Source organism: Staurois parvus, unplaced genomic scaffold (assembly GCF_062004578.1).
Source record: "Staurois parvus isolate SC_StPar_1 unplaced genomic scaffold, SC_StPar_1.0 ptg000275l, whole genome shotgun sequence".
NCBI lineage: Eukaryota > Metazoa > Chordata > Amphibia > Anura > Ranidae > Staurois > Staurois parvus.
The window spans coordinates 2,633,333-2,659,694 of NW_028318071.1; the positions used below are offsets into that span (position 1 = coordinate 2,633,333).

General features: G+C 45.2%; 1 protein-coding gene across 2 annotated transcripts in view; it reads right to left on the reverse strand.

Moving 5' to 3' along the window:
• The window catches only part of MEN1 (menin 1), a 373,352-nt gene that overhangs the window by 84,850 nt on the left and 262,140 nt on the right, over positions 1 to 26,362 (reverse strand). For both annotated transcript variants that reach the window (XM_089681659.1, XM_089681660.1), the window contains exon 6: positions 2,671 to 2,758. In XM_089681659.1, the coding sequence (XP_089537785.1) occupies positions 2,671 to 2,758 (88 nt within the window). The remainder of the gene's footprint in view (positions 1 to 2,670; positions 2,759 to 26,362) is intronic.

Here is a 26,362-nt window from a genome sequence, read left to right on the forward strand (position 1 = left end):
GAGGGCAAATGCCGCAGTGATTTTGTTGTGGTGACATTATGTGGACCAAGGGAGAACAGGAGATAAGTGCAATGATATTGAGAGGACAGAAGTAAGGGTGATATGTACAGGTTGTGGGGTGGGGAGGAGGGGTAAAGAAGAGAGAGTTTGAGGAGAGAGGGCATTATAACATCAAAGAAAGTTAGCAAAAGCATGTTGAAGAGAGGAGAAATAACAAAGGAAGGCTGAGGGAAAGAGGTAAGAGAGGAAAGAGCACTTGCAGACTACTTGAGGTGGAGCACCAATGTTTGTACTTGCCTTAGTCAAAGTGCCATGCACTTAGCACCAGAGTGCCACTTTGCACAAGGAATGGCCAGCCTGTCCCCTTGCCAGCCGTCCCAAGGACTGTACTGAATTTATACTTGGATGGACTGGGGGAGGTTAGGAAATAGTTTAGTATCAGTCTCTGCCCACCTTCACTCTGTATAAGTGAAGTTTCTCAAAGTGTTTTGCTAACTGTGATATGTGTAGTGCATGACTGAATGGGTGTATAATAATGTATAATATTTAGGATTAACTAGCTGCCGACCGCAGATAGCCGAATGACGGTTACACTGCGGCCGGCCAGTTCTGAGTGGACGTCATATGACGTCCTCCCAGAACGCGCTCTCCTGCGCGCCCCAGGGGGTGCGCACCCGGTGATCTCCGTGATCGCTGTGTCCTACGGACACAGCTGATCACGTGATGTGGTAAAAGGCCAATCACAGCGGCCTTTTACCACGTGATCAGCGGTGTCCAATGACACGCTGATCAGAGGGAAATGCAAGTGCCGGTTCTCGGCTGCACTTTCCTCACGCTGTCAGATCGTGAGGAAAGTACTGCTGAGAACCGGCAGTTGTCAAAGCAGGGATCGGCACCGATCATCAGGGCACTGATGATCAGTGCCCTGATGATCGGTGCCCAGCAGTGCCACCCGCAAGTTCCGCCCACCTGTGCCCAGCAGTGCGCCCACTAGCTCCGCCCACCTGTGCCCAGCAGATCACCCACCTGTGCCCAGCAGTGCACCCACCTGTGCCCAGCAGTGCACCCACCTGTGCCACTCTGCAGTGCCACCTACCTGTGCCCAGCAGTGCCACCCACCTGTGCCCGCCCACCAATGCCACCCACCTGTGCCCGCCCACCAGTGCAGCCAGTCAGTGCCCAGGGGTTGTGCCAGTCAGTGCCCAGCAGTGATGCCAGTCAGTGCCGTCTATCAGTACCCATCATCAGTGTCACCTATCAGTGCTGCATATTAGTGCCGCCTATCCGTGACACCTCATTAGTGCTGTCTATCAGTGCCACCTATCCAAGCCACCTCATTAGTGCTGCCTATCAGTGCCCTTTAGTGCTGCCTATCAGTGCCCATCAGTGCTGCCTATCAGTGCCCATCAGTGCCGCCTATCAGTGCCCATCAGTGCTGCCTCATCAACGCACATCAGTGAAGAAGAAAAAATACCTGTTTGAAAAAAATTTTAATAGAAACAAAAACTTTTTTTTTTTTTCAAATTTTTTGCAATTTTTTTATTTATAGCGCAAAAAGTAAAGCGCCCAAACATGCGCGCGAAACATGTTGTCCCAGCAACAGGCCTCTTCCTTCTAAAGCTGCGGCTCCAGCAAGAGTTCCCCCCCCTCTGTCTCTCCACATCGTGGTGACGTCATCCAGGACGCTGGGACGTCGGGTAAACGTGGTCCCTGCACTGACAGGCATTCTACTCCACTGCTTCCCTCTGAGCGGACGGGCCGTCCATCTTGGAACCTGGCTTCCTAAAGCCACAGGCTGGTTATTTATTATTGTTTTACCATATGACTTATTAAAGACACACCTCCATACAAGGTGTATTATTTCTATCACAAAACTACACAGCGCCTGGCTCCTGTTCATACCATTCTTAACCTCGGAAACTACTAAGCAACATATTCACTCCCTTGTTATCTCTGTATCTGCCACCCCTCTCTGCCAATCCCTCCACTGGCTTCCCATTGCTCAACAGATATAATTGAAAACATTAACAATAACATATAAAGCCATTTATAACTCTGCCCCAAAATACAACACTAATCTTGTCTTCAAATATCACCCAAACCGTACTCTCCACTCCTTGCATGACTTCCTGCTATCTAGCTCCCTTGTCTCCTCCTCCCATGCTTGTCTCCAGGACTTCTCCAGAGCTTCCCTCATCCTCTGGAACTCTCTACCCCAATTTATCAGACTATCGCCTACTCTGCTCACTTTTAGGCATCTCTGAAAACCTATCTCTTCAGGGAAGCCTATCCTATCCTCAGCTAATAATGGAATCTTCTACTCCTACCAGTCCATCCCCCACAGTTACAATCTTTTGAACCATTAGCCCCTCCCTCCTAGATTGTAAGCTCCAAGGAGCAGGGCCCTCCTATTACTCTTGTATTGAACTGTATTGTAGCTGTATTGCCTCACGATATATTGTAAAGAGCTAAGCAAACTGTTGGCGCTATATAAATCCTGTATAATAATAATAACCCATAGTTTGAAGTTTTAGCACTGGTATACAAATTGATTCAATGTTAGCATAGCAAAAAGCTAGGATTTTGCCTGAAATCAAATTATATATTAGTGCAGGTATATAAAAACATCAAGTTAAATCACAAGAATATAATGTAAGTAAAGCTTACAACCTTGTAATAGAGTTCAAGGGGCTTTAGACGGCCAAGTGTTGGAGCAAGGTCTTCAAGATCTGCCAAATTACCCAAAGCCATCGGATACCTAAGTATGTAACAATTGGGGAAAAAAAGAAGTTGCAAAGGAGAAATGGTAAACATGATTTAATCCTTATTATCACGTAAGTGTAAAATAATCCAAAACATATTTAAAGTAGACATTTATCCACAAGCTTTTAGAAATAATTTTTGTGCTGTCAAAGTTTATAAAGTATAGATAAGGGTGCATCTCCTATGAATATCAGATTACCTATTCCTATAAGGACCTCTCTATTCACATTTATTCATAAAGATCAGTGGCAAGAATGATCCATGACCTTAAAAGAGTATTGTGGATTTCTCCCCCCCCCATTAAACTTATCTAGGTGGATGCAGCATTGGTCCGATGCTGCATCTGTCCTGTTCCCCCCAGCTGTAAGGGTGAGAACATGACCGCTGGTTGCCGAGTTCTCCTTTCCACTCTGAGCAGAGAGCGGGACTGTCTGTCACAGCTCTATGCTCAGCCCCCCCAGCACTCACTGGAGCGCTGGGCTGTGGAGGGGGAAGGAGCGGCTGGTGCCCCTTTTGGGTGCAGCTCCACTTTAACAGCTGCTCAAACATGTGTGGAATTATTATTCCTAACGTACATTTTTTAGGGTCTCTATATTTTGGTTTTGTATCAGAATTGCTTTTCTCTCGATACAAGTTAGTTGAAAGCAAAAGTAGCTTAATGAAGATTAGGTGATAGTCAACTGCAGGTCAAATGCACCTGTACAGGGACTCTAAATGTTCTCTGAAGGATCTTAAATGGATGTCAATTAGACAGTGAATTTATCTTCGGCCTGATGCGCACTGATGATTAGCAGCATCTGTGTGCTGGGACATAAAATTCCCAACCCTTTCTGGCACTGGATGAGCCACACGTGCCAGGTACAGATGTAAAAACAAAGAACTGTACGTGGCTGTAAACGGGTAAGCTCCTGAGGCTACTACATTGGCGTTTACCCATGCAGCTCCATACGGCGCTTCTCCCCAAATGTGCCACTTCCATGTTTGGCATGCGCAGGTAAACATCAAAACAGAAGCCATCAGCATTTACCCCAGCACAACTGCATAAGCCATTTATTTGTATTGACAGCTGTATGTGGCACATGCTGCTCCCCAGATGCCTCAGAACACAGGAGCTGATGAGCTTTCATGTGCACAAGGCCTAAAAGCAAGCTGTATTTTACCACCACTAAAGTCTACATTTACTGCATAGCAAAGCAGCGAACAAGAACAGCACAGCCAAGCAGCAACTAGTTACAAAAGCTAATATCAAGTATGAGTGGTGTAGTGTGTAGCTAAATTCACTGAAAAAAAAAAACATGCAGAAAAGATTTTATACATCCCTTGACACTACAGATAACTCAAAACAAAAAGGTCTATTTCACCACTTCAAGTCTGGACAATTTTCCCCCCTTCCTGTCCAGGCCAATCTTCAGCTTTCAGTGCTATCACACTTTGAATGACAGTTGCGCGGTCATGCAACACTGTACCCATATGAATTTTTTAGCATTTTTTTGAGACAGATAAAGCTTTATTTTGGTGGTATTTGTTCACCACTGGGATTTTTATTTTTTTTGCTATGTAAATGAAAAAAGTGTTTTTCTTATAAAATTTTGCAAATAAATAATATTTCATCATAAATCTTGGCCAAAATGTATTCCGTTATCTTTTTAGTAAAAAAAATAACTCTAATTAGTTTATAACCAAAAATTATATTACATTTTTTTTTAAAATTTTTATTTTTTTACATACTGTCACCCTAGCAGTACACTGTCACCATGGTGACACTGTACTACTTGTGGGGGGTGATGATTTTTTTTTTTTTTTTTTTTTACTGATTGCTTTTACACCCATAAAGGCTGTAAAAGCAATAATTTCTCCTTCTCTCTGGCTGCATTCTTGCAGCCTTTGCGAAATACTGTGTGAGCTGTGATTGATCACAGCTTGCCACATGGTACAAGACTGTTGTGAATAGCCTTGTACCATGTGACCTCTGTGACAGGGGCGGACTGACAAATCATGGGGCCCCTGGGCAATAGGAGATCATGGGGCCCCCTGTGTCCCTGCCCACTCAAGCCGCACCCACACAAAACCCCGCCTACATATTACACTACCCACAATACATGCGTTTGTCACAGAATTTCTCTACAGTATGTTCAAAATAAATGTTTATTACACAAAGAAAGAAAAAAAACATACATTAAAGAGTGCAACAATGGTACATTTCAAAATGAAGGTTTTAATGAATTTTTCCTATCCCACTGACACCAATGATAGGGCACTATTCCTCCCACTGACACCAATGATGTGGCACTATTCTTCCCACTGACACCAATGATAAGACATTATTCCTTTCACTGACATGAATGATAAGGCACTATTCATTCCACTGATACCAATGATGGGGCATTATTACTCCCACTGATACCAACGATAGGGCGCTATTTCTCCCATTGACACCAAAGGTGGGATGCTATTCCTCCCCCTAATACTAAACATGCATGGTCTACTCCCACTGATGCCAGGACAATTTCTGACCCCAAAGACCACAGTCCAGCCCCCAAAAACCTGAAGGACAGTAAACTGGCCCTTTGATCTAAATTTGGGGTCTCCAAACTTTCTAAACAAAGCATCTTCATGTGTTAGAATGGCCTAGTCACAGTCCAGACCAAAATCCAATAGAGAACCTGTGGCCAGACCTGAAAATTGCTGTTCACAGACGCTCTCCATCCAATAACACAGCTTGAGTGATTCTGCAAAGAAGAATGGGCAGAAATGTCTCTCTGTAGATGTGCAAAGCTGGGAGAGACGTCCCCAAAAAGACTTGCAGATGGAATTGCAGCCAAAGGGGGTCCTACAATATACTGACTCCAGGGGGCCGAATACAAATGCCGCCACACTTTTCACAGATTTATTGGTCACAAATGTTGGAACCATTTTTCATTTTCCTACCACTTCACAATTATGAACAACTTTGTGTTGGTCTATAAAATCCAATCCCAATAAATACATTGTAACATGACAACATGGGGGACATTTCAGGGGGGGAATACATTGTAACATGACAACATGGGGGACATTTCAGGGGGGGGGAATACATTGTAACATGACAACATGGGGGAACATTTCAATCGTGAGGAAGACTTTTTCAAGCCACTGTATATATCACTGATATCTGTACACTGAGTGCTATTCCTTATATATAAACACTGATATCTGTACATTACGTGCTATTCTCTATATATAACACTGATATCTGTACACTGGGTGCCACTCAGTGTACAGATATTACTGTTTTATAAAGGGAATATAGAATAGAAGACTACTATTAACCCCTTGCCTACCAGGCACTTATACCCCCTTCCTGCCCAGGCCAATTTTCAGCGCTGTCACACTTTGAATGACAATTGCACGGTCATGCAACACTGTCCCCGTATGAAATTTGTATCATTTTTTTGGTGGTATTTAATCCCCTCTGGGTTTTTATTTTTTGCTAAACTAACCAAAAAACAACTGAATTTTGAAAAAAAAAACTTTTTTTTCTTTGTTTCTGATATAACATTTTGTAAATGAGTAATTTTTCTCCTTCACTGATGTGCGCTAATGAGGCTGCAGTGATGGGTACTGATAAGGCGACACTGATGGGCATTGATGACGCACTGGTAGGTGGCACTGATGGGCATTGACAGACCTTACTGATGGGCACTGAAAGGCAGCACTCATATGGCACTGATAGGCAGCTCAGATGGGCACTGATATGTGGCATTTATGTGCACTGGTAGGCACTGATATGTGGCATTGATTAGCAATGATATGTGGCATTGATTGGCACTGACAGGTGGCATTGACTGACACTGACAAGTGACATTAATGGACACTGACAGGTGGCCCTGATGGGGCTACACTGATCATCAGGGCACTGATCAGTGCCCTGATGATCAGTGTAGATGTCCCTCTGAGGAATGCGTGACAGCTGGTGAGGAGTGGAATGCCGATAACCGGCATTTCCTTATTTACATGAGATCAGATGTGATTGGACAAGCTGATCACAAGACCGAGCCGACGTCTTCGGCTCTTTCCGCTGATCAGTGATCCGCTGTGTCCCAGGGATACAGTGCACCACCGATCGTTGAAGTGGGAGGACATCATATGATGTCCTCCCAGAACAAGAGAACTGCCGCCCGCCTGTCATTTCCTTATATGGTGGGCGGGAGGCGGTTAAGTTGCAGTGCTATCAGTGTAACCGGGGGTCGGGGGATTACACACTGACCTGCTTCAGGATACAGGGCAGCTCAGCACAACGATGACTCCGTTCTCTTCTTCGGCTCTTTCCGCTGATCAGTGATCCGCTGTGTCCCAGGGATACAGTGCACCACCGATCGTTGAAGTGGGAGGACATCATATGATGTCCTCCCAGAACAAGAGAACTGCCGCCCGCCTGTCATTTCCTTATATGGTGGGCGGGAGGCGGTTAAGTTGCAGTGCTATCAGTGTAACCGGGGGTCGGGGGATTACACACTGACCTGCTTCAGGATACAGGGCAGCTCAGCACAACGATGACTCCGCTCTCTTCTTTGGGCTGGTATCTTATTATTATTATAGAAGTAGGGACTATGTCATGGAGTCCAAAAATAATGGAGGTGATACTGGAGACATGGGAGATGGGGCAGGGCACTGTTGCTGGGTAACTTTAAAGCAAAAAATGAGGCAGTGGAGCTGAGATCACTATTGGATCAGAGGCAATGTAGATGAGACTGATATTTGCTACGGTACCTTGAATGTGATTGACTGACACCATGCATGCTGAAAAGTTACTATTATGCTGATGACTTAAAGCAGAACTATAATCACCTTTGCTCTAATGATGCAGCCTCCTGGAGCTCCCTGCCGACCGATGACATCTTCTAGCAGCCAGCTTCTGGGTAACAAGCGCCTGCCACTCATTAGCCAGGTCGATATGACATCACTCTCATGCATGAGCGGAGTGTGGTCAGCTTTGGGATTGCAGAATTTCTAGTGAACTGTACATGCGCAGCTCACTGTACAGAGGTGGACAGGCAGGAAGGTCATTTTATTGCAGAAAAGACAGGCAGTATTTTTAATGCAGAAGAGACACTCTGTCACCCATTATTGTTATGTACATAAAGTTAAACTTTAACACACATTCCCTGGAGACCTTTCTGCTAAGGGTTTAAAGCATGTGCTAGATACTAGTCCATGAGGGGCATGTGCTGGATTACTGGTCCTTGACTCAAGATGGCAACTGGACGCTGAGAGGTTTACACATATACGCTGGGTAGTAGCTATTGTCAATAGATCTAGGTCATGGCATATAAACACTGTCAATATTAATATATAATCAAACTATTATTATAATCGTGGAAATTTTTATTTTATGGAACTGTATGTTTACTTAAGAGGTGCTAGGTTTTATGATGCTAAATGTTGTTTGAAGCTGGCTGATGTTACTCTTTCATAGCCTATCCTTGTTTTACTGGCAGGTTGCATAGAGATGGACAAGACTAGATGAAGCCCAATGTCATCACAGCATGTGTGTTAATCCACTAATGATCTTGGCAGGGGATAGATTCATTCAGCTTCAGTTATTACATAGTCTATTACCCATTCGCCTGTCGAGTATAACAGAAAAGTTCACCTTTAGAGCAAAAATAATAAATGTACATTTTTTGTAGGTAAAATAAATGTGCATTTATTATTTTTGGCTGCAGGAGCCTGTAGAGCATTGCATCAGTGATCATCAGATCGCTGGTGCCATGCAGGTCTCGTGCAGACCTGTCTGTATATCTGCTTGTAGGGGCAAGTAGATATACTGACCGGAAGATTTAATGAACTACCATGGTGCTCCACAGCAGCGTGGCAGTTCATTGAGAACTACAGATATGGTGAAAAGTTGCAGCGCTAAATAGAACATAAAGTCCCAATCAAAAAGAATGGCAATATAATAGATGACAGCAAAGTCCATGTGGATTTCCCATATACAGAAATGAAGAGCTGTGCATAGGAAAGGGGTTCCAATCCAAAGAAGAGACCAGCACCATACACCCAAATAAATTGGCCTCTTACCAAAAGAGTTGACTGCCCAACAGGTCAGCCAACATGAGAAGTGTAATAAATCCAGCAGGTACTGAACCCGGCTTTTGTATAGGAAACACTCGCAGGATCATCCAAGATATTCCTCCAAAAAGAACTTCAAATGGCAAACCTCCCATCAGGCAACCAAAGCATCATCAGTTCTTCGATGTGATGGATGCAGTCATTTTCTTATTTAGGCTTTCTTTCCTTTATTTTAACTGGGTGATTGGGCCAGTGTGTCTGTTTTTTCAACAGAACAAGCTCTCCTGCAAATGTAGCAGTTAGGAGGTTGAGGCAAACTATTGTACCGTGACAGGGTTGCTTATCAGCTTTTATTTATTTGCGTAAAATCTTTTTCCTGAACTTGACTTGCTAGCAGCAGCTTGTAATCAGCAGAATACAGACTGGGAAAGGGAGGGGCAGCACTGGGATCCAATTTGATGTACTGCATACAAAAAGAAGATGGTGACAGAAATCCACATGGACTTTGCTGTCATCTATTATATTGCCATTTTTTGTGAATGGGACTTTGTTTTAATTAGCGCATGCAACTTTTCACCATATATCTTTTTTTGTATGCCTATATGTGCAAGTTGCTTTGTTTTTATAGTAATTCCAAGCAGTGTCTTCAGTATACATATTGAGAACTACAAGCTGACAGCCGCTAAGGCTGTCGGGTCTCGTAGTTCATCCATTTCCAGAACACTGTGAACCCTGAACAGAACACTGTGAACTTATCCTTTAAAGCAGAACTTTACCCATAATAACTTGATAAAAAATAATATTCTTTAGCAAGGAATATACATTACACATTAATTATGCAACCAAAATTTGTGTATACTGTAAACTGCCTTTATATTGTTCCTGTTTCTTCTTGATGGAGGCTGTCATTTTGCTGATCTGGTGTTCTCTTTGCTATTGACGAGTGTGGTGTCATCACACCAAAACCAAAAGAGCCTAAGAAGGCCCTTTGAAAAAGGCTGTGGATGTCTGAGTCTGGCAAATAAAATATTTTTTTTTAAATTGTCAAATTATTTGACACTAATCAGTCCACTATAAGGAAATTAATATGCAAGGAGTAGAGTTTTCATATGACTGCTAATTTGTCAAGAACTGGCCAACCCAGCAAATTCTGCATATGAGCTGACTAATGCTAAAAGAGGTCTCCGAGAACACCAAAATGTAATTGAGGATCTATAGGTAATTCTTACAACAGCTGGTGTCAAAGCACATGCATCTACAATCAAAAAGAGACTGACGTGATTTCATCTGCATGTAAGATGTACCAGAAAGAAGCCTTTGCTGTCCTAAAATATTAGACTTTCAGGAAGAATGTGCTGTGAACATGTGAATCAAAGATCGTTTTTTGGACACAGTAACAGTACATGGGTGAGGCTCAAAAAAAAGAAAGCATTGTAAGAGAAAAACCTTATGCCAACTGTGAGGTGAGGTAATGGTGATGAAAATGTTTAGAGTTGCATTTTTGCTTCATGGCATAGACAGTGTGCAGTCATCTACATTCTGCATATCAGTTTGCTTGATAAGAATGCAATGTTAAAGTTGAACCAGAAATCTATATTTCAACATAATGATCTAAAGCACACTATCACAAATCCAAAATGGCAGGAAAAAAAAAGTTAAGGATTAGACTCATCGAACGTCCAGATTTGAATCCCACTGAAATACGGCGGTTGGATTTGAAATAGGCAGTTTATTCAAGGAAGCCCACAAACCTCTTGCAAGTGAGGAAATTTTGCATGAAGAAACTGTCAATGTCAGAAACATATGGCCACTGGGGGTAATCCCCACTAGAAGCTGTTTCTGCAAAAGGGGTCAATACCAGCATCGGAGTCCAAGAGTGTAATACATTTTTAACCACTTGCCCTCCACAGGATTTACTCCCCTTAATGACCACGCCTCTTTTTTGCTATTCGGCGCTGCACTAATTCAACTGATAATTGCGCCGTCATGCAATGCTGTACCCAAACGAAATGTACATCCTGTTTTTCCACACAAATAGAACTGTCTTTCGATGGTACTTGATCACCTGTGTGCTTTTTATTTTTCGTGCTATAAACAAAAAAAGAAAATTTAGAAGAAAAACAATATTTGTCAAGCCGCTCCTGAACAACAAACAACGTCAGAAGCATCTTACCTGGGCTAAAGAAAAACAGATCTGGTCTGTTGCTCAGTGGTCCAAAGTCCTCTTTTCTGATGAGAGCAACTTTTGCATCTCATTTGGAAACCAAGGACCCAGAGTATGGAGGAAGAATAGAGAGGCAAATACTGCAAGATGCTTGAAGTCCAGTGTGAAGTTTCCACAGTCTGTGTTGATTTGGGGAGCCATGTCATCTGCTGGTGTTGGTCCACTGTGCTTCATTATGTCCAGGGTCAACGCAGCCGTCTACCAGGAGATTTTGGAGCACTTCATGCTTCCTTCCGCAGACAAGCTTTATGGGGATGCTGACTTCATTTTCCAGCAGGACTTGGCACCTGCCCACACTGCCAAAAGCACCAAAACCTGGTTCAATGACCGTGGGATTACTGTGCTTGATTGGCCAGCAAACTCGCCGGACCTGAACCCCACAGAGAATCTATGGGACATTGCCAAGAGAAGGATGAGAGACATGAGACCGAACAATGCAGAAGAGCTGAAGGCCTCTATTGAAGCATCCTGGTCTTCCATAACACCTCAGCAGTGCCACAGGCTGATAGCTTCCATGCCACGCCGTATTGAGGCAGTAATTGCTGCAAAAGGGCACAAACCAAGTACTGAGTACATATGCATTCTTATACTTTTCAGAGGTCCAATATTATTCTATGTACAATCCTTGTTTTATTGATTGCATGTAATATTCCAATTTTCTGAGATTGTGGATTTGGGGTTTTCATGAGCTGTAAGCCATAATCATCACAATTATGACAAATCACGGCTTGAACTATCTTGCTTTGCATGTAATGAGTCTATCTCATATATTAGTTTCACCTTTTAAGTTGCATTACTGAAATAAATGAACTTTTGCACGATATTCTAATTTTTCGAGTTTCACCTGTATATTGATTGCTTTGTGTGAACGTTATAGCGTCTACAAACTATGGTGTTGATACTGCAATTTACGCCATTTTTTTGCTATACAGCACTGTACTAGTTTAACTGACAATTGTGCGGTCATGCAACACGGTACGTAAATGAAATTTATGTCCTTTTTTCACACAAATAGAGCTTTCTTTTGGTGGTATTTGATCACCTGTGCGCTTTTATTTTTGGCGCTATAAACAAAAAAAGTTGAGAATTTTTTTTTAAATCATATTTTTTCACTTCTGTCGTAAAAAATATCCAGAAAAACTAAAATGTCGTCATAAATTTAGGCCAAAATGTATTCTGCTACGTTTTTGGTTAAAAAATCCCAATAAGTGTATATTTATTGCTTTGTGTGAAAGTTATAGCATTTACAAACTATGGTATAGATAATGGAATTTACACAGCTTTTACTTTCTGACTGACCATCACATTTCTTGAGGTGCTAAAATACCAGGATAGTACAATCACCCCCAAATGACCCCTTTTCGGAAAGTAGACACCCTAAACCAGGGGTCCTCAAACTTTTTAAACAGGGGGCCAGTTCACTGTCCCTCAGACCGTTGGAGGTACAGGAGATGACCAGAGACTGCGGACATACAACAGCGGCAGGAATACTGGGCCGGCCGCTCCATAAGACGCACAGACATTTCCCCCCAAGTGTGTCTTAAGGAGCGAAATAGTGCCCCATCATTAGTGTCAGTGGGAGGAATAGTGCCCCATCATTGGTATCAGTGGGAGGAATAGGGCCCCGTCATTGGTGTCAGTGGGAAGAAACGTGCCCCGTCATTGGTGTCAGTGGGAGGAATAGTGCCCCGTCATTGGTGTCAGTGGGAGGAATAGTGCCCCGTCATTGGTGTCAGTGGGAGGAATCGTGCCCCGTCGTTAGTGTCAGTGGTGGGTGGAATAGTGCCCCGTCGTTGGTGTCAGTGTGGTGGGTGGAATGGTGCCCCGTCGTTGGTGTCAGTGTGGGGGGGGAGGAATGGTGCCCCGTCGTTGGTGTCAGCGGGGGGGAGGAATGGTGCCCCGTCGTTGGTGTCAGCGGGGGGGGGAGGAATGGTGCCCCGTCGTTGGTGTCAGCGGGGGGGGGGGGGAGGAATGGTGCCCCGTCGTTGGTGTCAGCGGGGGGGGGGGGGGAGGAATGGTGCCCCGTCGTTGGTGTCAGCGGGGGGGGGGGGGGAGGAATGGTGCCCCGTCGTTGGTGTCAGCGGGGGGGGGGCGGAGGAATGGTGCCCCGTCGTTGGTGTCAGCGGGGGGGGGGGGGGGGAGGAATGGTGCCCCGTCGTTGGTGTCAGCGGGGGGGGGGGGGAGGAATGGTGCCCCGTCGTTGGTGTCAGCGGAGGAATGGTGCCCCGTCGTTGGTGTCAGCGGAGGAATGGTGCCCCGTCGTTGGTGTCAGCGGAGGAATGGTGCCCCGTCGTTGGTGTCAGCGGAGGAATGGTGCCCCGTCGTTGGTGTCAGCGGAGGAATGGTGCCCCGTCGTTGGTGTCAGCGGAGGAATGGTGCCCCGTCGTTGGTGTCAGCGGAGGAATGGTGCCCCGTCGTTGGTGTCAGCGGAGGAATGGTGCCCCGTCGTTGGTGTCAGCGGAGGAATGGTGCCCCGTCGTTGGTGTCAGCGGAGGAATGGTGCCCCGTCGTTGGTGTCAGCGGAGGAATGGTGCCCCGTCGTTGGTGTCAGCGGAGGAATGGTGCCCCTTCGTTGGTGTCAGCGGAGGAATGGTGCCCCATCGTTGGTGTCAGCGGAGGAATGGTGCCCCATCGTTGGTGTCAGCGGAGGAATGGTGCCCCATCGTTGGTGTCAGCGGAGGAATGGTGCCCCATCGTTGGTGTCAGCGGAGGAATGGTGCCCCATCGTTGGTGTCAGCGGAGGAATGGTGCCCCATCGTTGGTGTCAGCGGAGGAATGGTGCCCCATCGTTGGTGTCAGCGGAGGAATGGTGCCCCATCGTTGGTGTCAGCGGAGGAATGGTGCCCCATCGTTGGTGTCAGCGGAGGAATGGTGCCCCATCGTTGGTGTCAGCGGAGGAATGGTGCCCCATCGTTGGTGTCAGCGGAGGAATGGTGCCCCATCGTTGGTGTCAGCGGAGGAATGGTGCCCCATCGTTGGTGTCAGCGGAGGAATGGTGCCCCATCGTTGGTGTCAGCGGAGGAATGGTGCCCCATCGTTGGTGTCAGCGGAGGAATGGTGCCCCATCGTTGGTGTCAGCGGAGGAATGGTGCCCCATCGTTGGTGTCAGCGGAGGAATGGTGCCCCATCGTTGGTGTCAGCGGAGGAATGGTGCCCCATCGTTGGTGTCAGCGGAGGAATGGTGCCCCATCGTTGGTGTCAGCGGAGGAATGGTGCCCCATCGTTGGTGTCAGCGGAGGAATGGTGCCCCATCGTTGGTGTCAGCGGAGGAATGGTGCCCCATCGTTGGTGTCAGCGGAGGAATGGTGCCCCATCGTTGGTGTCAGCGGAGGAATGGTGCCCCATCGTTGGTGTCAGCGGAGGAATGGTGCCCCATCGTTGGTGTCAGCGGAGGAATGGTGCCCCATCGTTGGTGTCAGCGGAGGAATGGTGCCCCATCGTTGGTGTCAGCGGAGGAATGGTGCCCCATCGTTGGTGTCAGCGGAGGAATGGTGCCCCATCGTTGGTGTCAGCGGAGGAATGGTGCCCCATCGTTGGTGTCAGCGGAGGAATGGTGCCCCATCGTTGGTGTCAGCGGAGGAATGGTGCCCCATCGTTGGTGTCAGCGGAGGAATGGTGCCCCATCGTTGGTGTCAGCGGAGGAATGGTGCCCCATCGTTGGTGTCAGCGGAGGAATGGTGCCCCATCGTTGGTGTCAGCGGAGGAATGGTGCCCCATCGTTGGTGTCAGCGGAGGAATGGTGCCCCATCGTTGGTGTCAGCGGAGGAATGGTGCCCCATCGTTGGTGTCAGCGGAGGAATGGTGCCCCATCGTTGGTGTCAGCGGAGGAATGGTGCCCCATCGTTGGTGTCAGCGGAGGAATGGTGCCCCATCGTTGGTGTCAGCGGAGGAATAGTGCCCCATCGTTGGTGTCAGCGGAGGAATAGTGCCCCATCCTTGGTGTCAGTGACACCAACGATGGGGCACTATTCCTCCCACTGACACCAATGACATGTAACTTGCTGACCCCTGTTCCAGCATGGTGCTGCTGCAGCCAGCATACCTGGTTACAGCAGCACCATCAGCACGGCACACTTACCTGTCAGCTGTCCTTCTTCACATCGGCCTCTTCCTCACTCGATGTTCTCGGGGCCGCTCGGCTCCGCCTCCTCGCAGGTGATTGGCCGCCTGTGTGCCTTTCCTGAGCTACAGTTCTGGCGCCCAATCACCGGTGAGGAGGCGGAGCCGAGCGGCAGGAGTGAGGGAGTGGCCGGAGTGAACGAAGGAGCAGCGCTTCCTGGACTGGATTGTCGTGGGACTGGGACCGGAGCCAGGTAAGGTACAGCAGCCCCCTGCCTGCTCCTGTACTTAGTGTCCCCTCCTGTCCAGCCCCTGCCAGCTGGCCGGATAAATGGCCTCGGCGGGCCGCAGTTTAAGGACCCCTGCCCTAAACTATCTGCTGAGAGGCATATTGAGTCCATGGAAGATTTATTTTTATTCCACAAGTTTCTGGAAAATGACAAAAACTTTTTTTTTTTTTTTACACAAAGTTGTCATTTAAATGATATATTTATCACACAAGCCATGGGTATATGTGGAATTACACCCCAAAGTACATTCTGCTACTTCTACCGATTGCTACCAATCGGGATTTGCAAGCACATCCAGAAGGATACTATGGGCTCTACAGGCCTGTATACGAATTCTTGGTGGTTGCGGAACAATACTTGTGCTCGCCACCGCACCAGCTTGTACTGCACTTATGGGACTCACCACATCACCAAGTGATACTGCAGTGCTGGTATGTGAAAGACCAGGATGTACTAGGCCGCTGGTGCTCGCCATTTCAATAAAAGGTAGCGTGGCACTAGTACTGGCCCTCTGTTGCATATGAGAGTCATCAAAATTTACCGGCAATTGCTAAAAGATCAGGCCTGATTCTGCGAACACTGCGGTTTTGAGTGCAATGTATCAAGTGACAGTGACCTACTGACAGTGCACTTGCTGGGGGAGAAGGGGGGGGTAAGCGTAGGTGCTGGCAGGTGCCGGGGCTGATCCTGTTAACACTGCGTTTTTGGGGACACTATATTAATGTGAACTTTGGTATAGTGCTGATCTGATCAAAGATATTGATTCGTTCAGACACTATACTAGCAATAGAGGTTTACTGTGTATGAGCGTGTTCCTGGCAAGCAAGGGGTTAAATGTGATTACTAGTGTACTGACAGGCAATCTGACACTATCTTGGAGGAGCGTGAAAACCACGGGAGTGCGAATTGCGTACATGTGATTTTGCGCACCCGTGCCGCCCTGTAGCATTATTTCTGCTATAAGGAGGTCAGGAAGCGGTTTGTGTTATAGCGCTGCGCTACTTTAACTGGCAATTGCACGGGCATGCAATGTTGCACCCAAATGAAATTTATGTCCTTTTTTCTCCACGAATTGAACTTTCTTTCGGTGGTATTTGATTGCCGATGCGTTTTTTTTAGTTTTTGCACTATAAAAAAAAAATCTACAATTTTGAGAAAGAAAAACAATATTTTGGAGTATTTGCTATAAAATATGTCCAGTAAAAAAAATTTAAAATCAAATTGTATTCTGCGACATGTCTTTGCTAAAAAACATCCCAATACATGTAAATTAATTGGTTTATGTGAAAGTTATAGAGTTTACAAATGGCGGTATAGATACTAGATTTTTCTTTTTATACTAATAACAGCGTCGATCAGCGACTTATTGTGACAATCCGCGACCTATGACGGTAATCAGCGACTTATGGCGGGACTGTGGCGGGCATTCTGACACTGGGGGGAACTGACCTGGGGTCATTGACATCCCCAGTGACACCAATACAGTGATCAGTGCAAAAAAAAAAAAGTACTGACACTGTATTAATGGCACTGGGGAGGAAGGGGTTAACATTTGGAGGCAATCAAAGGGTTAACTGTGTGAGGGGAGTGTTTTACTAGGGGGCGTGTACTTCACTCTTACACACTGTTCCGGAAAGCTGAACTTAGCAATCCAGAACAGTGTGCTGAAAACTGACAGGGAGGAGAGCGCCATTGAAAACAATGCAGCTGTGCTCCCTGTCAGTGTTTGCTGGCAATCGCCGGGCTGCGGCGGGTAATCACCGGCCGGGATCCAGTGATTGACACCCGTGATCTGTGCAGCGGGTAGGGCGGGCGCGCGCCCCCTACCCCATAAACAGGACATTTATAAACGTGATCCTGCGCACAGGGGCCGCTTTGCCGCAGTATGTACTATGGGCGGTCCCCTAGTGGTAAACAGTACATCGTTCCATCTATTGATATTTATGGTTAATAAAGGGATTTTTGCACTCACCGTTAAATAATTTTCTTGGAGTCCATTGAGGGACAGTAAAAGTGTATAAACTTTTGGTTCTACTGCTGTCTACAGGAGGTTTGAACACTGAAAAACAAAAAGAAATCTGTAGGCCAACCAAGAAACTCCTCCCACTACCAGCAGGGTAATAAATAAGGAGGGAGGGACCTGTGTTCCTAATTGGACACCAGTAAAACTACTGCAGAGTTAGACGAAAATCCTGTTTTCCTTCCCATCCTATGAAAGACACAGGAAAACTTTAAGGCTCATTCACATGGGCGCTTAGCCCCATACAAATTGAATAGTTGCTAGTTTACTTTTTGTACTAGTGCTGGGATGCATGCAGCCATTCATATAAAGTTAATGGATATGCATCAGCTGTATAGACTCACCCCCACAGACAAGTCTGACAGGTACACACGGACAGGTGGATGGACTGGGATGCACAGGCTCTGCATCCAGGCTATGCACCTGTCAAACTCAACTTAGTACAGAAAGTACAAAAAACAAACACTGGGGCTAAGCACATGTGTGACTGAGCGCTTAATGTTCAGGATAACCTAAAGCAACCCAACTGAGGAGTGGGCAAAACCACAAACGCATGCTAACAAGCCCAAAAAAACAAGAGAAGGAACCTTGCACCTGAAGCTTGCATCGGACGAAGCAGAAACACCCACCTGGAAGAATTTAGAGATTGTGTGGACAGAAGAGAAAGTGGGAGCATGCAAATCTGAGAAATAATGCTTGATGCTAGAAAGCACAAGAATCACTTAAAGTTCCAGCACACACCTTGAAAGGAAAAGGTGGAACCCAATCCTTGTGACCATAAACTTGGATGATGGTTTGTCTTAGGCTAGAGATGGTGTAATGAGAAGCCAGTGCACCTTTTTAGGGTCCATCTGGGATAAAAAAAAAAAAAAAGGGATTCCAGTATTTTGTGACAGAAGCAGTGGCAGAGACAGACACTCACTGCCCGAATCACAAACAAATAATGATGGGGAATTTCCTTTAGGTAAACTGGAGCTGAAGAGAAGGATGAAGAATGATGACTTTGCTGAGACACAACCTTAGGGAAGAAGTCCTGGGCCTCAACACCACCTTGTCCCTAAGCAAAACAACAAAGGATTCCTTGCAGAATAAAGCTCCCAGATCAGACATTCACCTTGCAGACATGGCTACAAGGAACACTGCCTTCTGGGTCAAAATATAGAGAAGAATGTCTCCAATGGTTCAAAATAGCGGTTACTGAAGTGCAGGGGAAACCAGATACAGATTCCATGGAGTCACAAGGAAATGGAAGAGCAAACTACAGGACCTCTGTACAAAGGCCCTAATCAAGGAGCAAAGAGACAATGGTTTCTGAACCAGGATAAACAGGGCAGAATCCTGTCCTTTGAAAGTGCTGACATCCAAACACTGGTCCAGATCAAGCCCCAGGAAGGAAAGGATTTATCTCACAAAGAAATTCCTAGGGTGGAAGCCCTGAGACTCATACCAAGTGAAGATGTAGCCTATTCTTGACTTTAGCATCATAGGAATCATCAGTTCATAGATGTCTCTGTCTCTCAAAATAACCATGTTGTTATAGCCAGCAATCATGAAGCAGGTAAATTGAGACAAAGGATTCTTAACAGGTTGGTGTACCACATCCAGTTAAACCAGTCCAGAGTAACAAGGATTACTGGAATGCCCTCCATCATGATTCTATGAATCAGACAAGCATTTAGTTTTAGGGGAGAAAAGGCATACGTTGGGGTGCATTGATCCCACAGAGCAACCAGAGCATCCATTGCTTCCTCTCGAGGATCCCTGTATCTTGAGAAAAACCTACCATTTTTCTTGCTGAACCTGAAAATCTACATCCGGTGTCTCCCATATGTGATACAGATTCTAGAACACCTCCAGGTGTAGGGACCACTCTCACAATTCCTGGCACTACTGGCTGAGGAAATTTACTAGCCATTTGTCTACCTCTGGGATCCACATGGTGGACAAGGCTGGAAAGTGAAAATCTGCCCAGGAAAGAATCTGTTCTACCTCTCATTATAGCAAGACCTGATAGTTTGATGAATACCTCTGCTGTGGCTTTGTCCAATAGGATCCATATTGGATGGCCCTCCAGCAGAAGGTGCAACACTGAAGAGCGCCAAATTGATTGAAGCTTCGGGATGTTGAGACTCCTCTGATGACCAGGTTCCCAACCAAGCAGTCATCCATCATGTATATCTGTTAAAAGATGGGAAGATGGGATGTTCCTGTTTCCAGAGCAGGATTCCTGAGCTACCAAGTCAGCTACAACCTGATTCTTGGCATCAAATGAATCAGTTTGTCCAGGGACTAGACTCCTAAGCCACTAAGTCAGGTACAGCCCAGTCCTTGGCGTCAACTGAATCAATCTGTCCAGGGACTGGAATAAATTATCAAAGACAGAATGTTACATTGTGGGAGGTGTAAAATGAGAAGGGCATGCAGGTATGCATCCTTGATGTCCATGGAAAGCCATATAGACTCCTTGGCAATGATAGATGCAGTGGATGCCATTTGATTTATTTACGTCTGCGTTCAAATGAAGACATTCCATGCTTTTTGGGGTTTTGAATTGGTAAACAGGTTGGCGTAAACCCTTAAACTGTTCTTTCACAGGAAATGGAGGTTCAATAGAGATCTGCTAATGTATGGCACGGTGTCACAGAAAAGTAATAAGAAACTGACAAGATGGCAGAGATTGAAACTTGTAGCTTTGGGATACCATCTGCTGCACCCAAGTTGTCCATGCACGTGGAAAGATTAACAACATTTTTTCACTCGCTCTCTAAAATAGGGCACACCTTCATGCAAAGGAAGGACTGTCTGAGCATTTGGACAGCTGAATATGACAGATCATGCAGGCCAATTGGGACTCATGCTTGGAAGGCCTTAGCAAAGACGACAAAGGAGTTATGAAAAAAACGTATGATACCTAATGCGGAACTAAACCCATCGCTTTAATGGTTTCCCAAAGCAGTTACATTCAAAGCAGGCAGTGAATGATAACTGTCAGTTGCCTAAGCTTTCAGCTGAACTGTGAAGCCATTAAATGGCTGATGTCCTAACTGATTACATGTGCAGTACCATATCAACCTCAGATGAAACAAATCGCTAAGATGGCAGCTTACCTGGCTGTAAAGGGCAGGAGGGCTTAATTACACTTTAACAGTTTAAGAGAGGGAAGACTTTGCAGTCTGTTCCTTAGGCTTTTACCACTGAGGAAAATGGGTGCTTCTTTGATAAGTTTTCAAGAGTTGGTCTGAAGAAACAATCGTCGAAGACCATGAGAATCAAATGCTTCTTGCATTCCTCCCTTTAACTAAAGTGCCCTACAGATGTGCACTTACATGGGACATATGAGTGAGATGAGATGGGAGGCTTCCAGCAGACTGTTACAAGTGAAATTTGTTCAACCATATCTTCCATGAGTAGTAGTGCTACTCAGTGCATACCCTACCCTACTCTTTGTATGTGCACTTTGGGCAACTGTTCATTGGTGAATACTGTTGCTCAAGATGTAAGCTTGTTGTTCGGAAGCCCAGATTCTGGATCTAAATCAGCTGGCAAAACTACTGAACACTGGCAACTTTGAAAGCAGTCTGAACCTTACACATTAAGTGTTGCCCAAGGCCAATATAGAGGTAGGATAAAGAAAGAGAGGTGAATAGCTGGATCACAGTCAGAAGGAGGGGTAGGGGGAAAACTATTAGAAAGACTAGTCCAAAGCTGATCCATCCCAATAAATATGTTCAGTTACATGATTTTGGAGATATCAGCTAAGATACCCCTGAAGGGATGCAGGGGTAAAAGCAAACAAGGGATTTTGGTTGTGGGGGATTCAATCATTAGATGGACAGACAGGATAATCTGTTACAATGACTGATTGCCGACAGTCTGTTGTTTTACTAGGCGCTTGGGTTCAGCACACTGCAGATATGTTTGTTAGAATGTTAGAAGGGGCTTGGGAGGATCCAGTGGCCATAGTATATATTGGTATGAATGAAAACATTAGAGGGAGATGTGAGTATCAGGGAAAAAAAACTATTTGCACGTACTTGTGTCACAAACTGAAGAAAAGGATCTCAGTATATTGTGAAATTCATTTAGTGCCACAAACCTCTTTAACCACTGGACCGCCAAAAGTTTTTTTAAAAAATAAAACCTATGTCGCTCATGGCCAAAGTTAAAAAAGCTATAAATAATAAGAAGAGAGCTTTGAAAAAAATATAAAAATGAAGGAACACTACCATCATTTCAATGTTACAAAGAATATAACAGAACATATGAAAAGGAAATCAAAGAAGCAAATATTCAAGACAAACAACAGATTGCAAAAGAGAATAGCACAAACCGCAAAAAAATCTTCAAATATATTAGTAGTAAAAAAGGTCAAGTCTGAGCATGAAGACCCTTTATAAAACGATCTAGAATATGTGAGTGGGGACAAAGAGTAGGCAAATATATTAAATACCTTCTTCAGCTCTGTGTACAGTGGATACACAGTCAGGTCCATAAATACTGGGACATCGACACAATTCTAACATTTTTGGCTCTATACACCACCACAATGGATTTGAAATTAAACGAACAAGATGTGCTTTAACTGCAGACTGTCCGCTTTAATTTGAGGGTATTTACATCCAAATCAGGTGAACAGTGCCTACAGGGCACTTATACCCCCTTCCTGCCCAGGCCAATTTCCAGCTCTCAGCGCTGTCGCACTTTGAATGGCAATTGCGCAGTCATGCAACACTGCACCCATATGAAATTTTTATAATTTTTTTGTGACAGATAGAGCTTTATTTTGGTGGTATTTAATCACCTCTGGGTTTTTTATTTTTTCTTAAACAACCAAAAACCGCTGAAAATTTTGAAAACAAAAATGTTTTTTCTTAGTTTTTGTTATAAAATTTTGTAAATAAGTGATTTTTCTCCTTCACTGATGTGCGCTAATGAGGCTGCAGTGATGGACACTGATAGGCTGCACTGATGGACACTGATAGGTGGCACTGATGAGGAGGCACTGGTAGGTGGCACTGATGGGCATTGACAGGCATCACTGATGGGCACTGAAAGGCAGCACTGACTGGCACTGTTAGGTGGCACTGACTGGCACTGATAGGCGGCACTGATGGGTGACACTGAAAGGCAGCTCAGCTTGCGCGGCGAGAATGGAAGGACGTCATATGATGTCCTCCCAGAACGAGAGAACCACCTTGCTCTCGTCATTGGACTATATGGCGGGCAGGAGGTGGTTAATAAGGTTTTTTCAGCCTTCCTCTGAATCACCTGTGGGTATTGGATAGTGTATATGGAGATTTTCTGTTTGTGCTTTTATTTCTCTGTTGATTGAACTGGATGGACCTGTCTTTTTACAAACAAAGAACCTATGTAATTATGTTTTACCCCCTTCATGACCAGGCCATTTTTTTGCTATTCAGCACTGTGCTACTTTGGCAATTGCTCAGTCATGCAACACTGTACCTAGATGAAACGTATATCATTTATTAAAAGACAAATAGGGCTTTCTTTTGGTGGTATTTAACGTCTTCATGTGCCTCCAGGCCCTTTAAGGGGTTTCAGATGCCGGAAGGCGAGGCGGGGTTTTAGGGTCATGTGACCGCCATGATTCGCTGTCACGGCAATCACATGATTGGAAAAGGTTCCGATCGCAAGGGAAGATTGGGACCTTTCCGTGAGACACCGGCAGGGTGCTTGCTCTCAGCACATATGTGTTTTTTAAATGGTACCCAAATATACGGCGCTTGGCGTCAAGGCCCAGTCACTGAGAGGCCAAATATTTGCATACGGTCGGCGTCAAGGGGTTAAGCACCATTGGGTTAATTTTTTCCTATACAAATAGCAAAATACAAAAATTTTTGAAAAAAAACAAGTTTTTCTTAGTTTTGGTTTTTAAATTTTGCAAATAAATAAACTTTCTTCACAAATTTAGGCCAATATGCTTTTTACTACATTTCTTTGGTGAAAATGACCCGAATCAGTGTTAATTGTTCAGTCTGTGTGAAAGTTATAGCGTCTGGCATGAAATATTTGAAAATTGAGCAGTCCTGATGTACTGACAGCTCTTATTTCTTAAGGACCTAAAGTGCCAGGACAGTACATGTAACCCCCCCCCCCCTTCAAATGAAAGAAATTAAATAAAATGTGCGTTTTCTTCACAATGTTTCCCATGCTGTCACCAGTGCAGTACAGTGTTATCATATGATTGGTGTGGCGGTGATCAGGGACACTGCTGACAGTATGTAAAAAATAAATACAATTTTATATTACATTTTTAAACTTTTTTTTGTGTTCCTATTTTTTTTTTTTTTTTTACATATTGTCATCAGAGTAGTTCAGTTTCACCACAGTGACACTGTGCTACTATGGGGGGTGATCAAGGATTTTTTTGTTTACACTATTGATTATAACAGTGACGATTACTGTTATAAGCAAGATCTATGAATGGCTTTCATTCAGGACTTAGTGTTTACTATTGTGATGCGGTAATTGGTCACAAGTGATCACATCATACAGGGTGCTGTGATTGGTACCACGTGATCACTTGTGACTAATCACAGAATGACAACAGTAAGCAAAATGTCATGCATGAAAGCCATTCATGACTGTTTGCTTACAAGTTGTCATGTGATCGCTATGATTGGATGAGATCTATGATGATATGCTAGCCGGGTACCGAGCACTATGATCTGTTTCGTTCACTGGACACAGCGGTCATGGGACTCGCCAGGGGAAAAGCCAGTGTGCTTATGCTCTGCCGCATACAGGTATGTTGCTGAGCCTGCAGCTGCTGCCCACTAGCAGTAAATCTACTGCTGGGGAGCGACAAGTGGTTAAAGAGGCAGCAGGTGGTTCAGAAGCTAAGTGGCTGAGAAACTAGAGTAAGAAGGACGGGTTTGGGTTCAGGAAAACTGGGCTGACTTTTTGGTCAGCTATTGGCTCTACACTACAGGGTGCATTTGCACCTTAATGCAAAGGTGCAGGAGCAAAAATGTCTATGACGTTTCCCTGCTATCTTACCTCCTGCTCGGCAGAGCAGATGCTGTTATTTTTTGAATGAAAGAGATGACATCCTGAAAATCCAACTGTTTAGTGTTTTGCATGGGGGGTTTGTACTAATGGATGATTTTTTTGCCCATCCCGGAGTTCTTCTTTAGTTCTCAAAAGCAACTCCATCTTGGTTTGCAAAATAAATATTTGCCTGTGACCAGTAGAGCATTTAATGTGGTTTTCAGCAACACACAGGCCTACAATAAATGTGCACAGCTTTGTCATAATCACTTAGTCTGTGTGATCAATTAAATATGACCTATAGATTTAAATCTCCACATAATCCGTTAGTGCCCTTCCGCAATAATTCTGCATTCACTCCACGTCTTACCCCTACTTAAGTTGTGGACCAATAAGTATTGCTACATATAGCAGACATGTGTAATGACCAAGGAATCCTGACAAGACAAACAAGATAAATTCCAACTTCCAGATACAGAATGTTTTCAAAACACACTTTTTGAAATCTCTTGTATGCCACTCAAACCTTACAACTATGACATCAATGGAATACTTGTGTAAAAACATTGACAGGATTCCTAGCCATATCTAACCCCCGTGCCCGTGACATGCAGGGAAAGAAGTCCCTGCACTTCTAAAGAAACCGCAGCCTGCACAGGAACCTTGATTCCCAGTACGGTTGCGGTTTTCAGTGCGGGTGGCATGCCAACGGGACTGCATTTCTCTGTGCGGGTGGTGCGGCTGCACGGATTTTCGTGTGGATCCGCAGCGGCACCACCCGCACAGATGCCTAGGGGCAGTGATATACACTATACTTAAATGAGAAGAATGGGATTTTTTTTCTCCTCCAAATCATACTTACCTAGGTGGATGCAGCATCCGTCTGGTATTGCATCTATCTCCTGCCGGCTGTGAGAGCTGATTGCTGAGTTCTCAGCACTGCTGTAAGCATAGTCTGCTCCCCCCCCCCCTACTGGAGCTCTGGCCTGTGGAGAGGGAGGGAGATTACTGAGAGGCTGAGCCAGGTGCTGCTCCAGACTCTGGGGTGGATCCCAACTTCGAAGTCAGGATATTTCCTTAGCTTGGACCAGCTGAGTGACGTCAGCCAACAGCGAGCTTCAGCCTGCTATCAGCTGAAAGCAGGTCACAGGAGTGCTAAACGAACTGCACTCCTGTGATCCACAGGAGAAATACAGCCAAAAGAGCTTTGGCTGTACTTCTCCTTTAACTCTGAAAAATTACCATATGCTGTATGCGCAAATAGGAAATTGATTTGGATATAGAATTGGATCTTAATGATTGGTATAAATTGACAATTTGTGCTTCTTAATCCTATATAAATACCTCAATTATTGAAGCAAATTATAAACAGGAAAGTTAAATTCCATTTGCCCGACACCCGGGACATGCTGTTAGCTCTGTTGCAGGAAATTAGCAGGGTTTAGAGCTGATGATCGGCTCTCTTGTAAAAGCAATCTGAGTGGGTAACTTGCCACTGGATTGCTTTTACAAGCAGCGGGAGAGGATGCCACCAAACCCTGTAGTGTGCCGGTCTGTGTGGACGTAGTTCACTGACAGAGCAAGGTTTGTAATAAGTGTGTACCAGGTGGCTGCAATGACTGGTCTGCACAGTGCTCTCCTTCTCTCCTGTGCCCTCCCCCTGTCATTGCCCAGGCCGCAGGCAAGGGAGTGACAGCAAGCTTGGCTGCCAAGTAACTAGTGAGTAAGCTATTGCTGTAGGTGTGTGTGTGCGTGCGCCGAGCCATCCTTCTCCACTTATCACTGTGTGGGCTCAGTGCCCAGCTGTCCTCCTTTGCCCATCACTGTGTGGGCTCAGTGCACTCCGTCCCAGCCAATCCTCCATGCTGCTAGGACGCCCCACACCCACTAGGACCCCAGAACCCCCCCTCCACTGTTGCGCCACCTCAGGGATTCCTTGGTGCC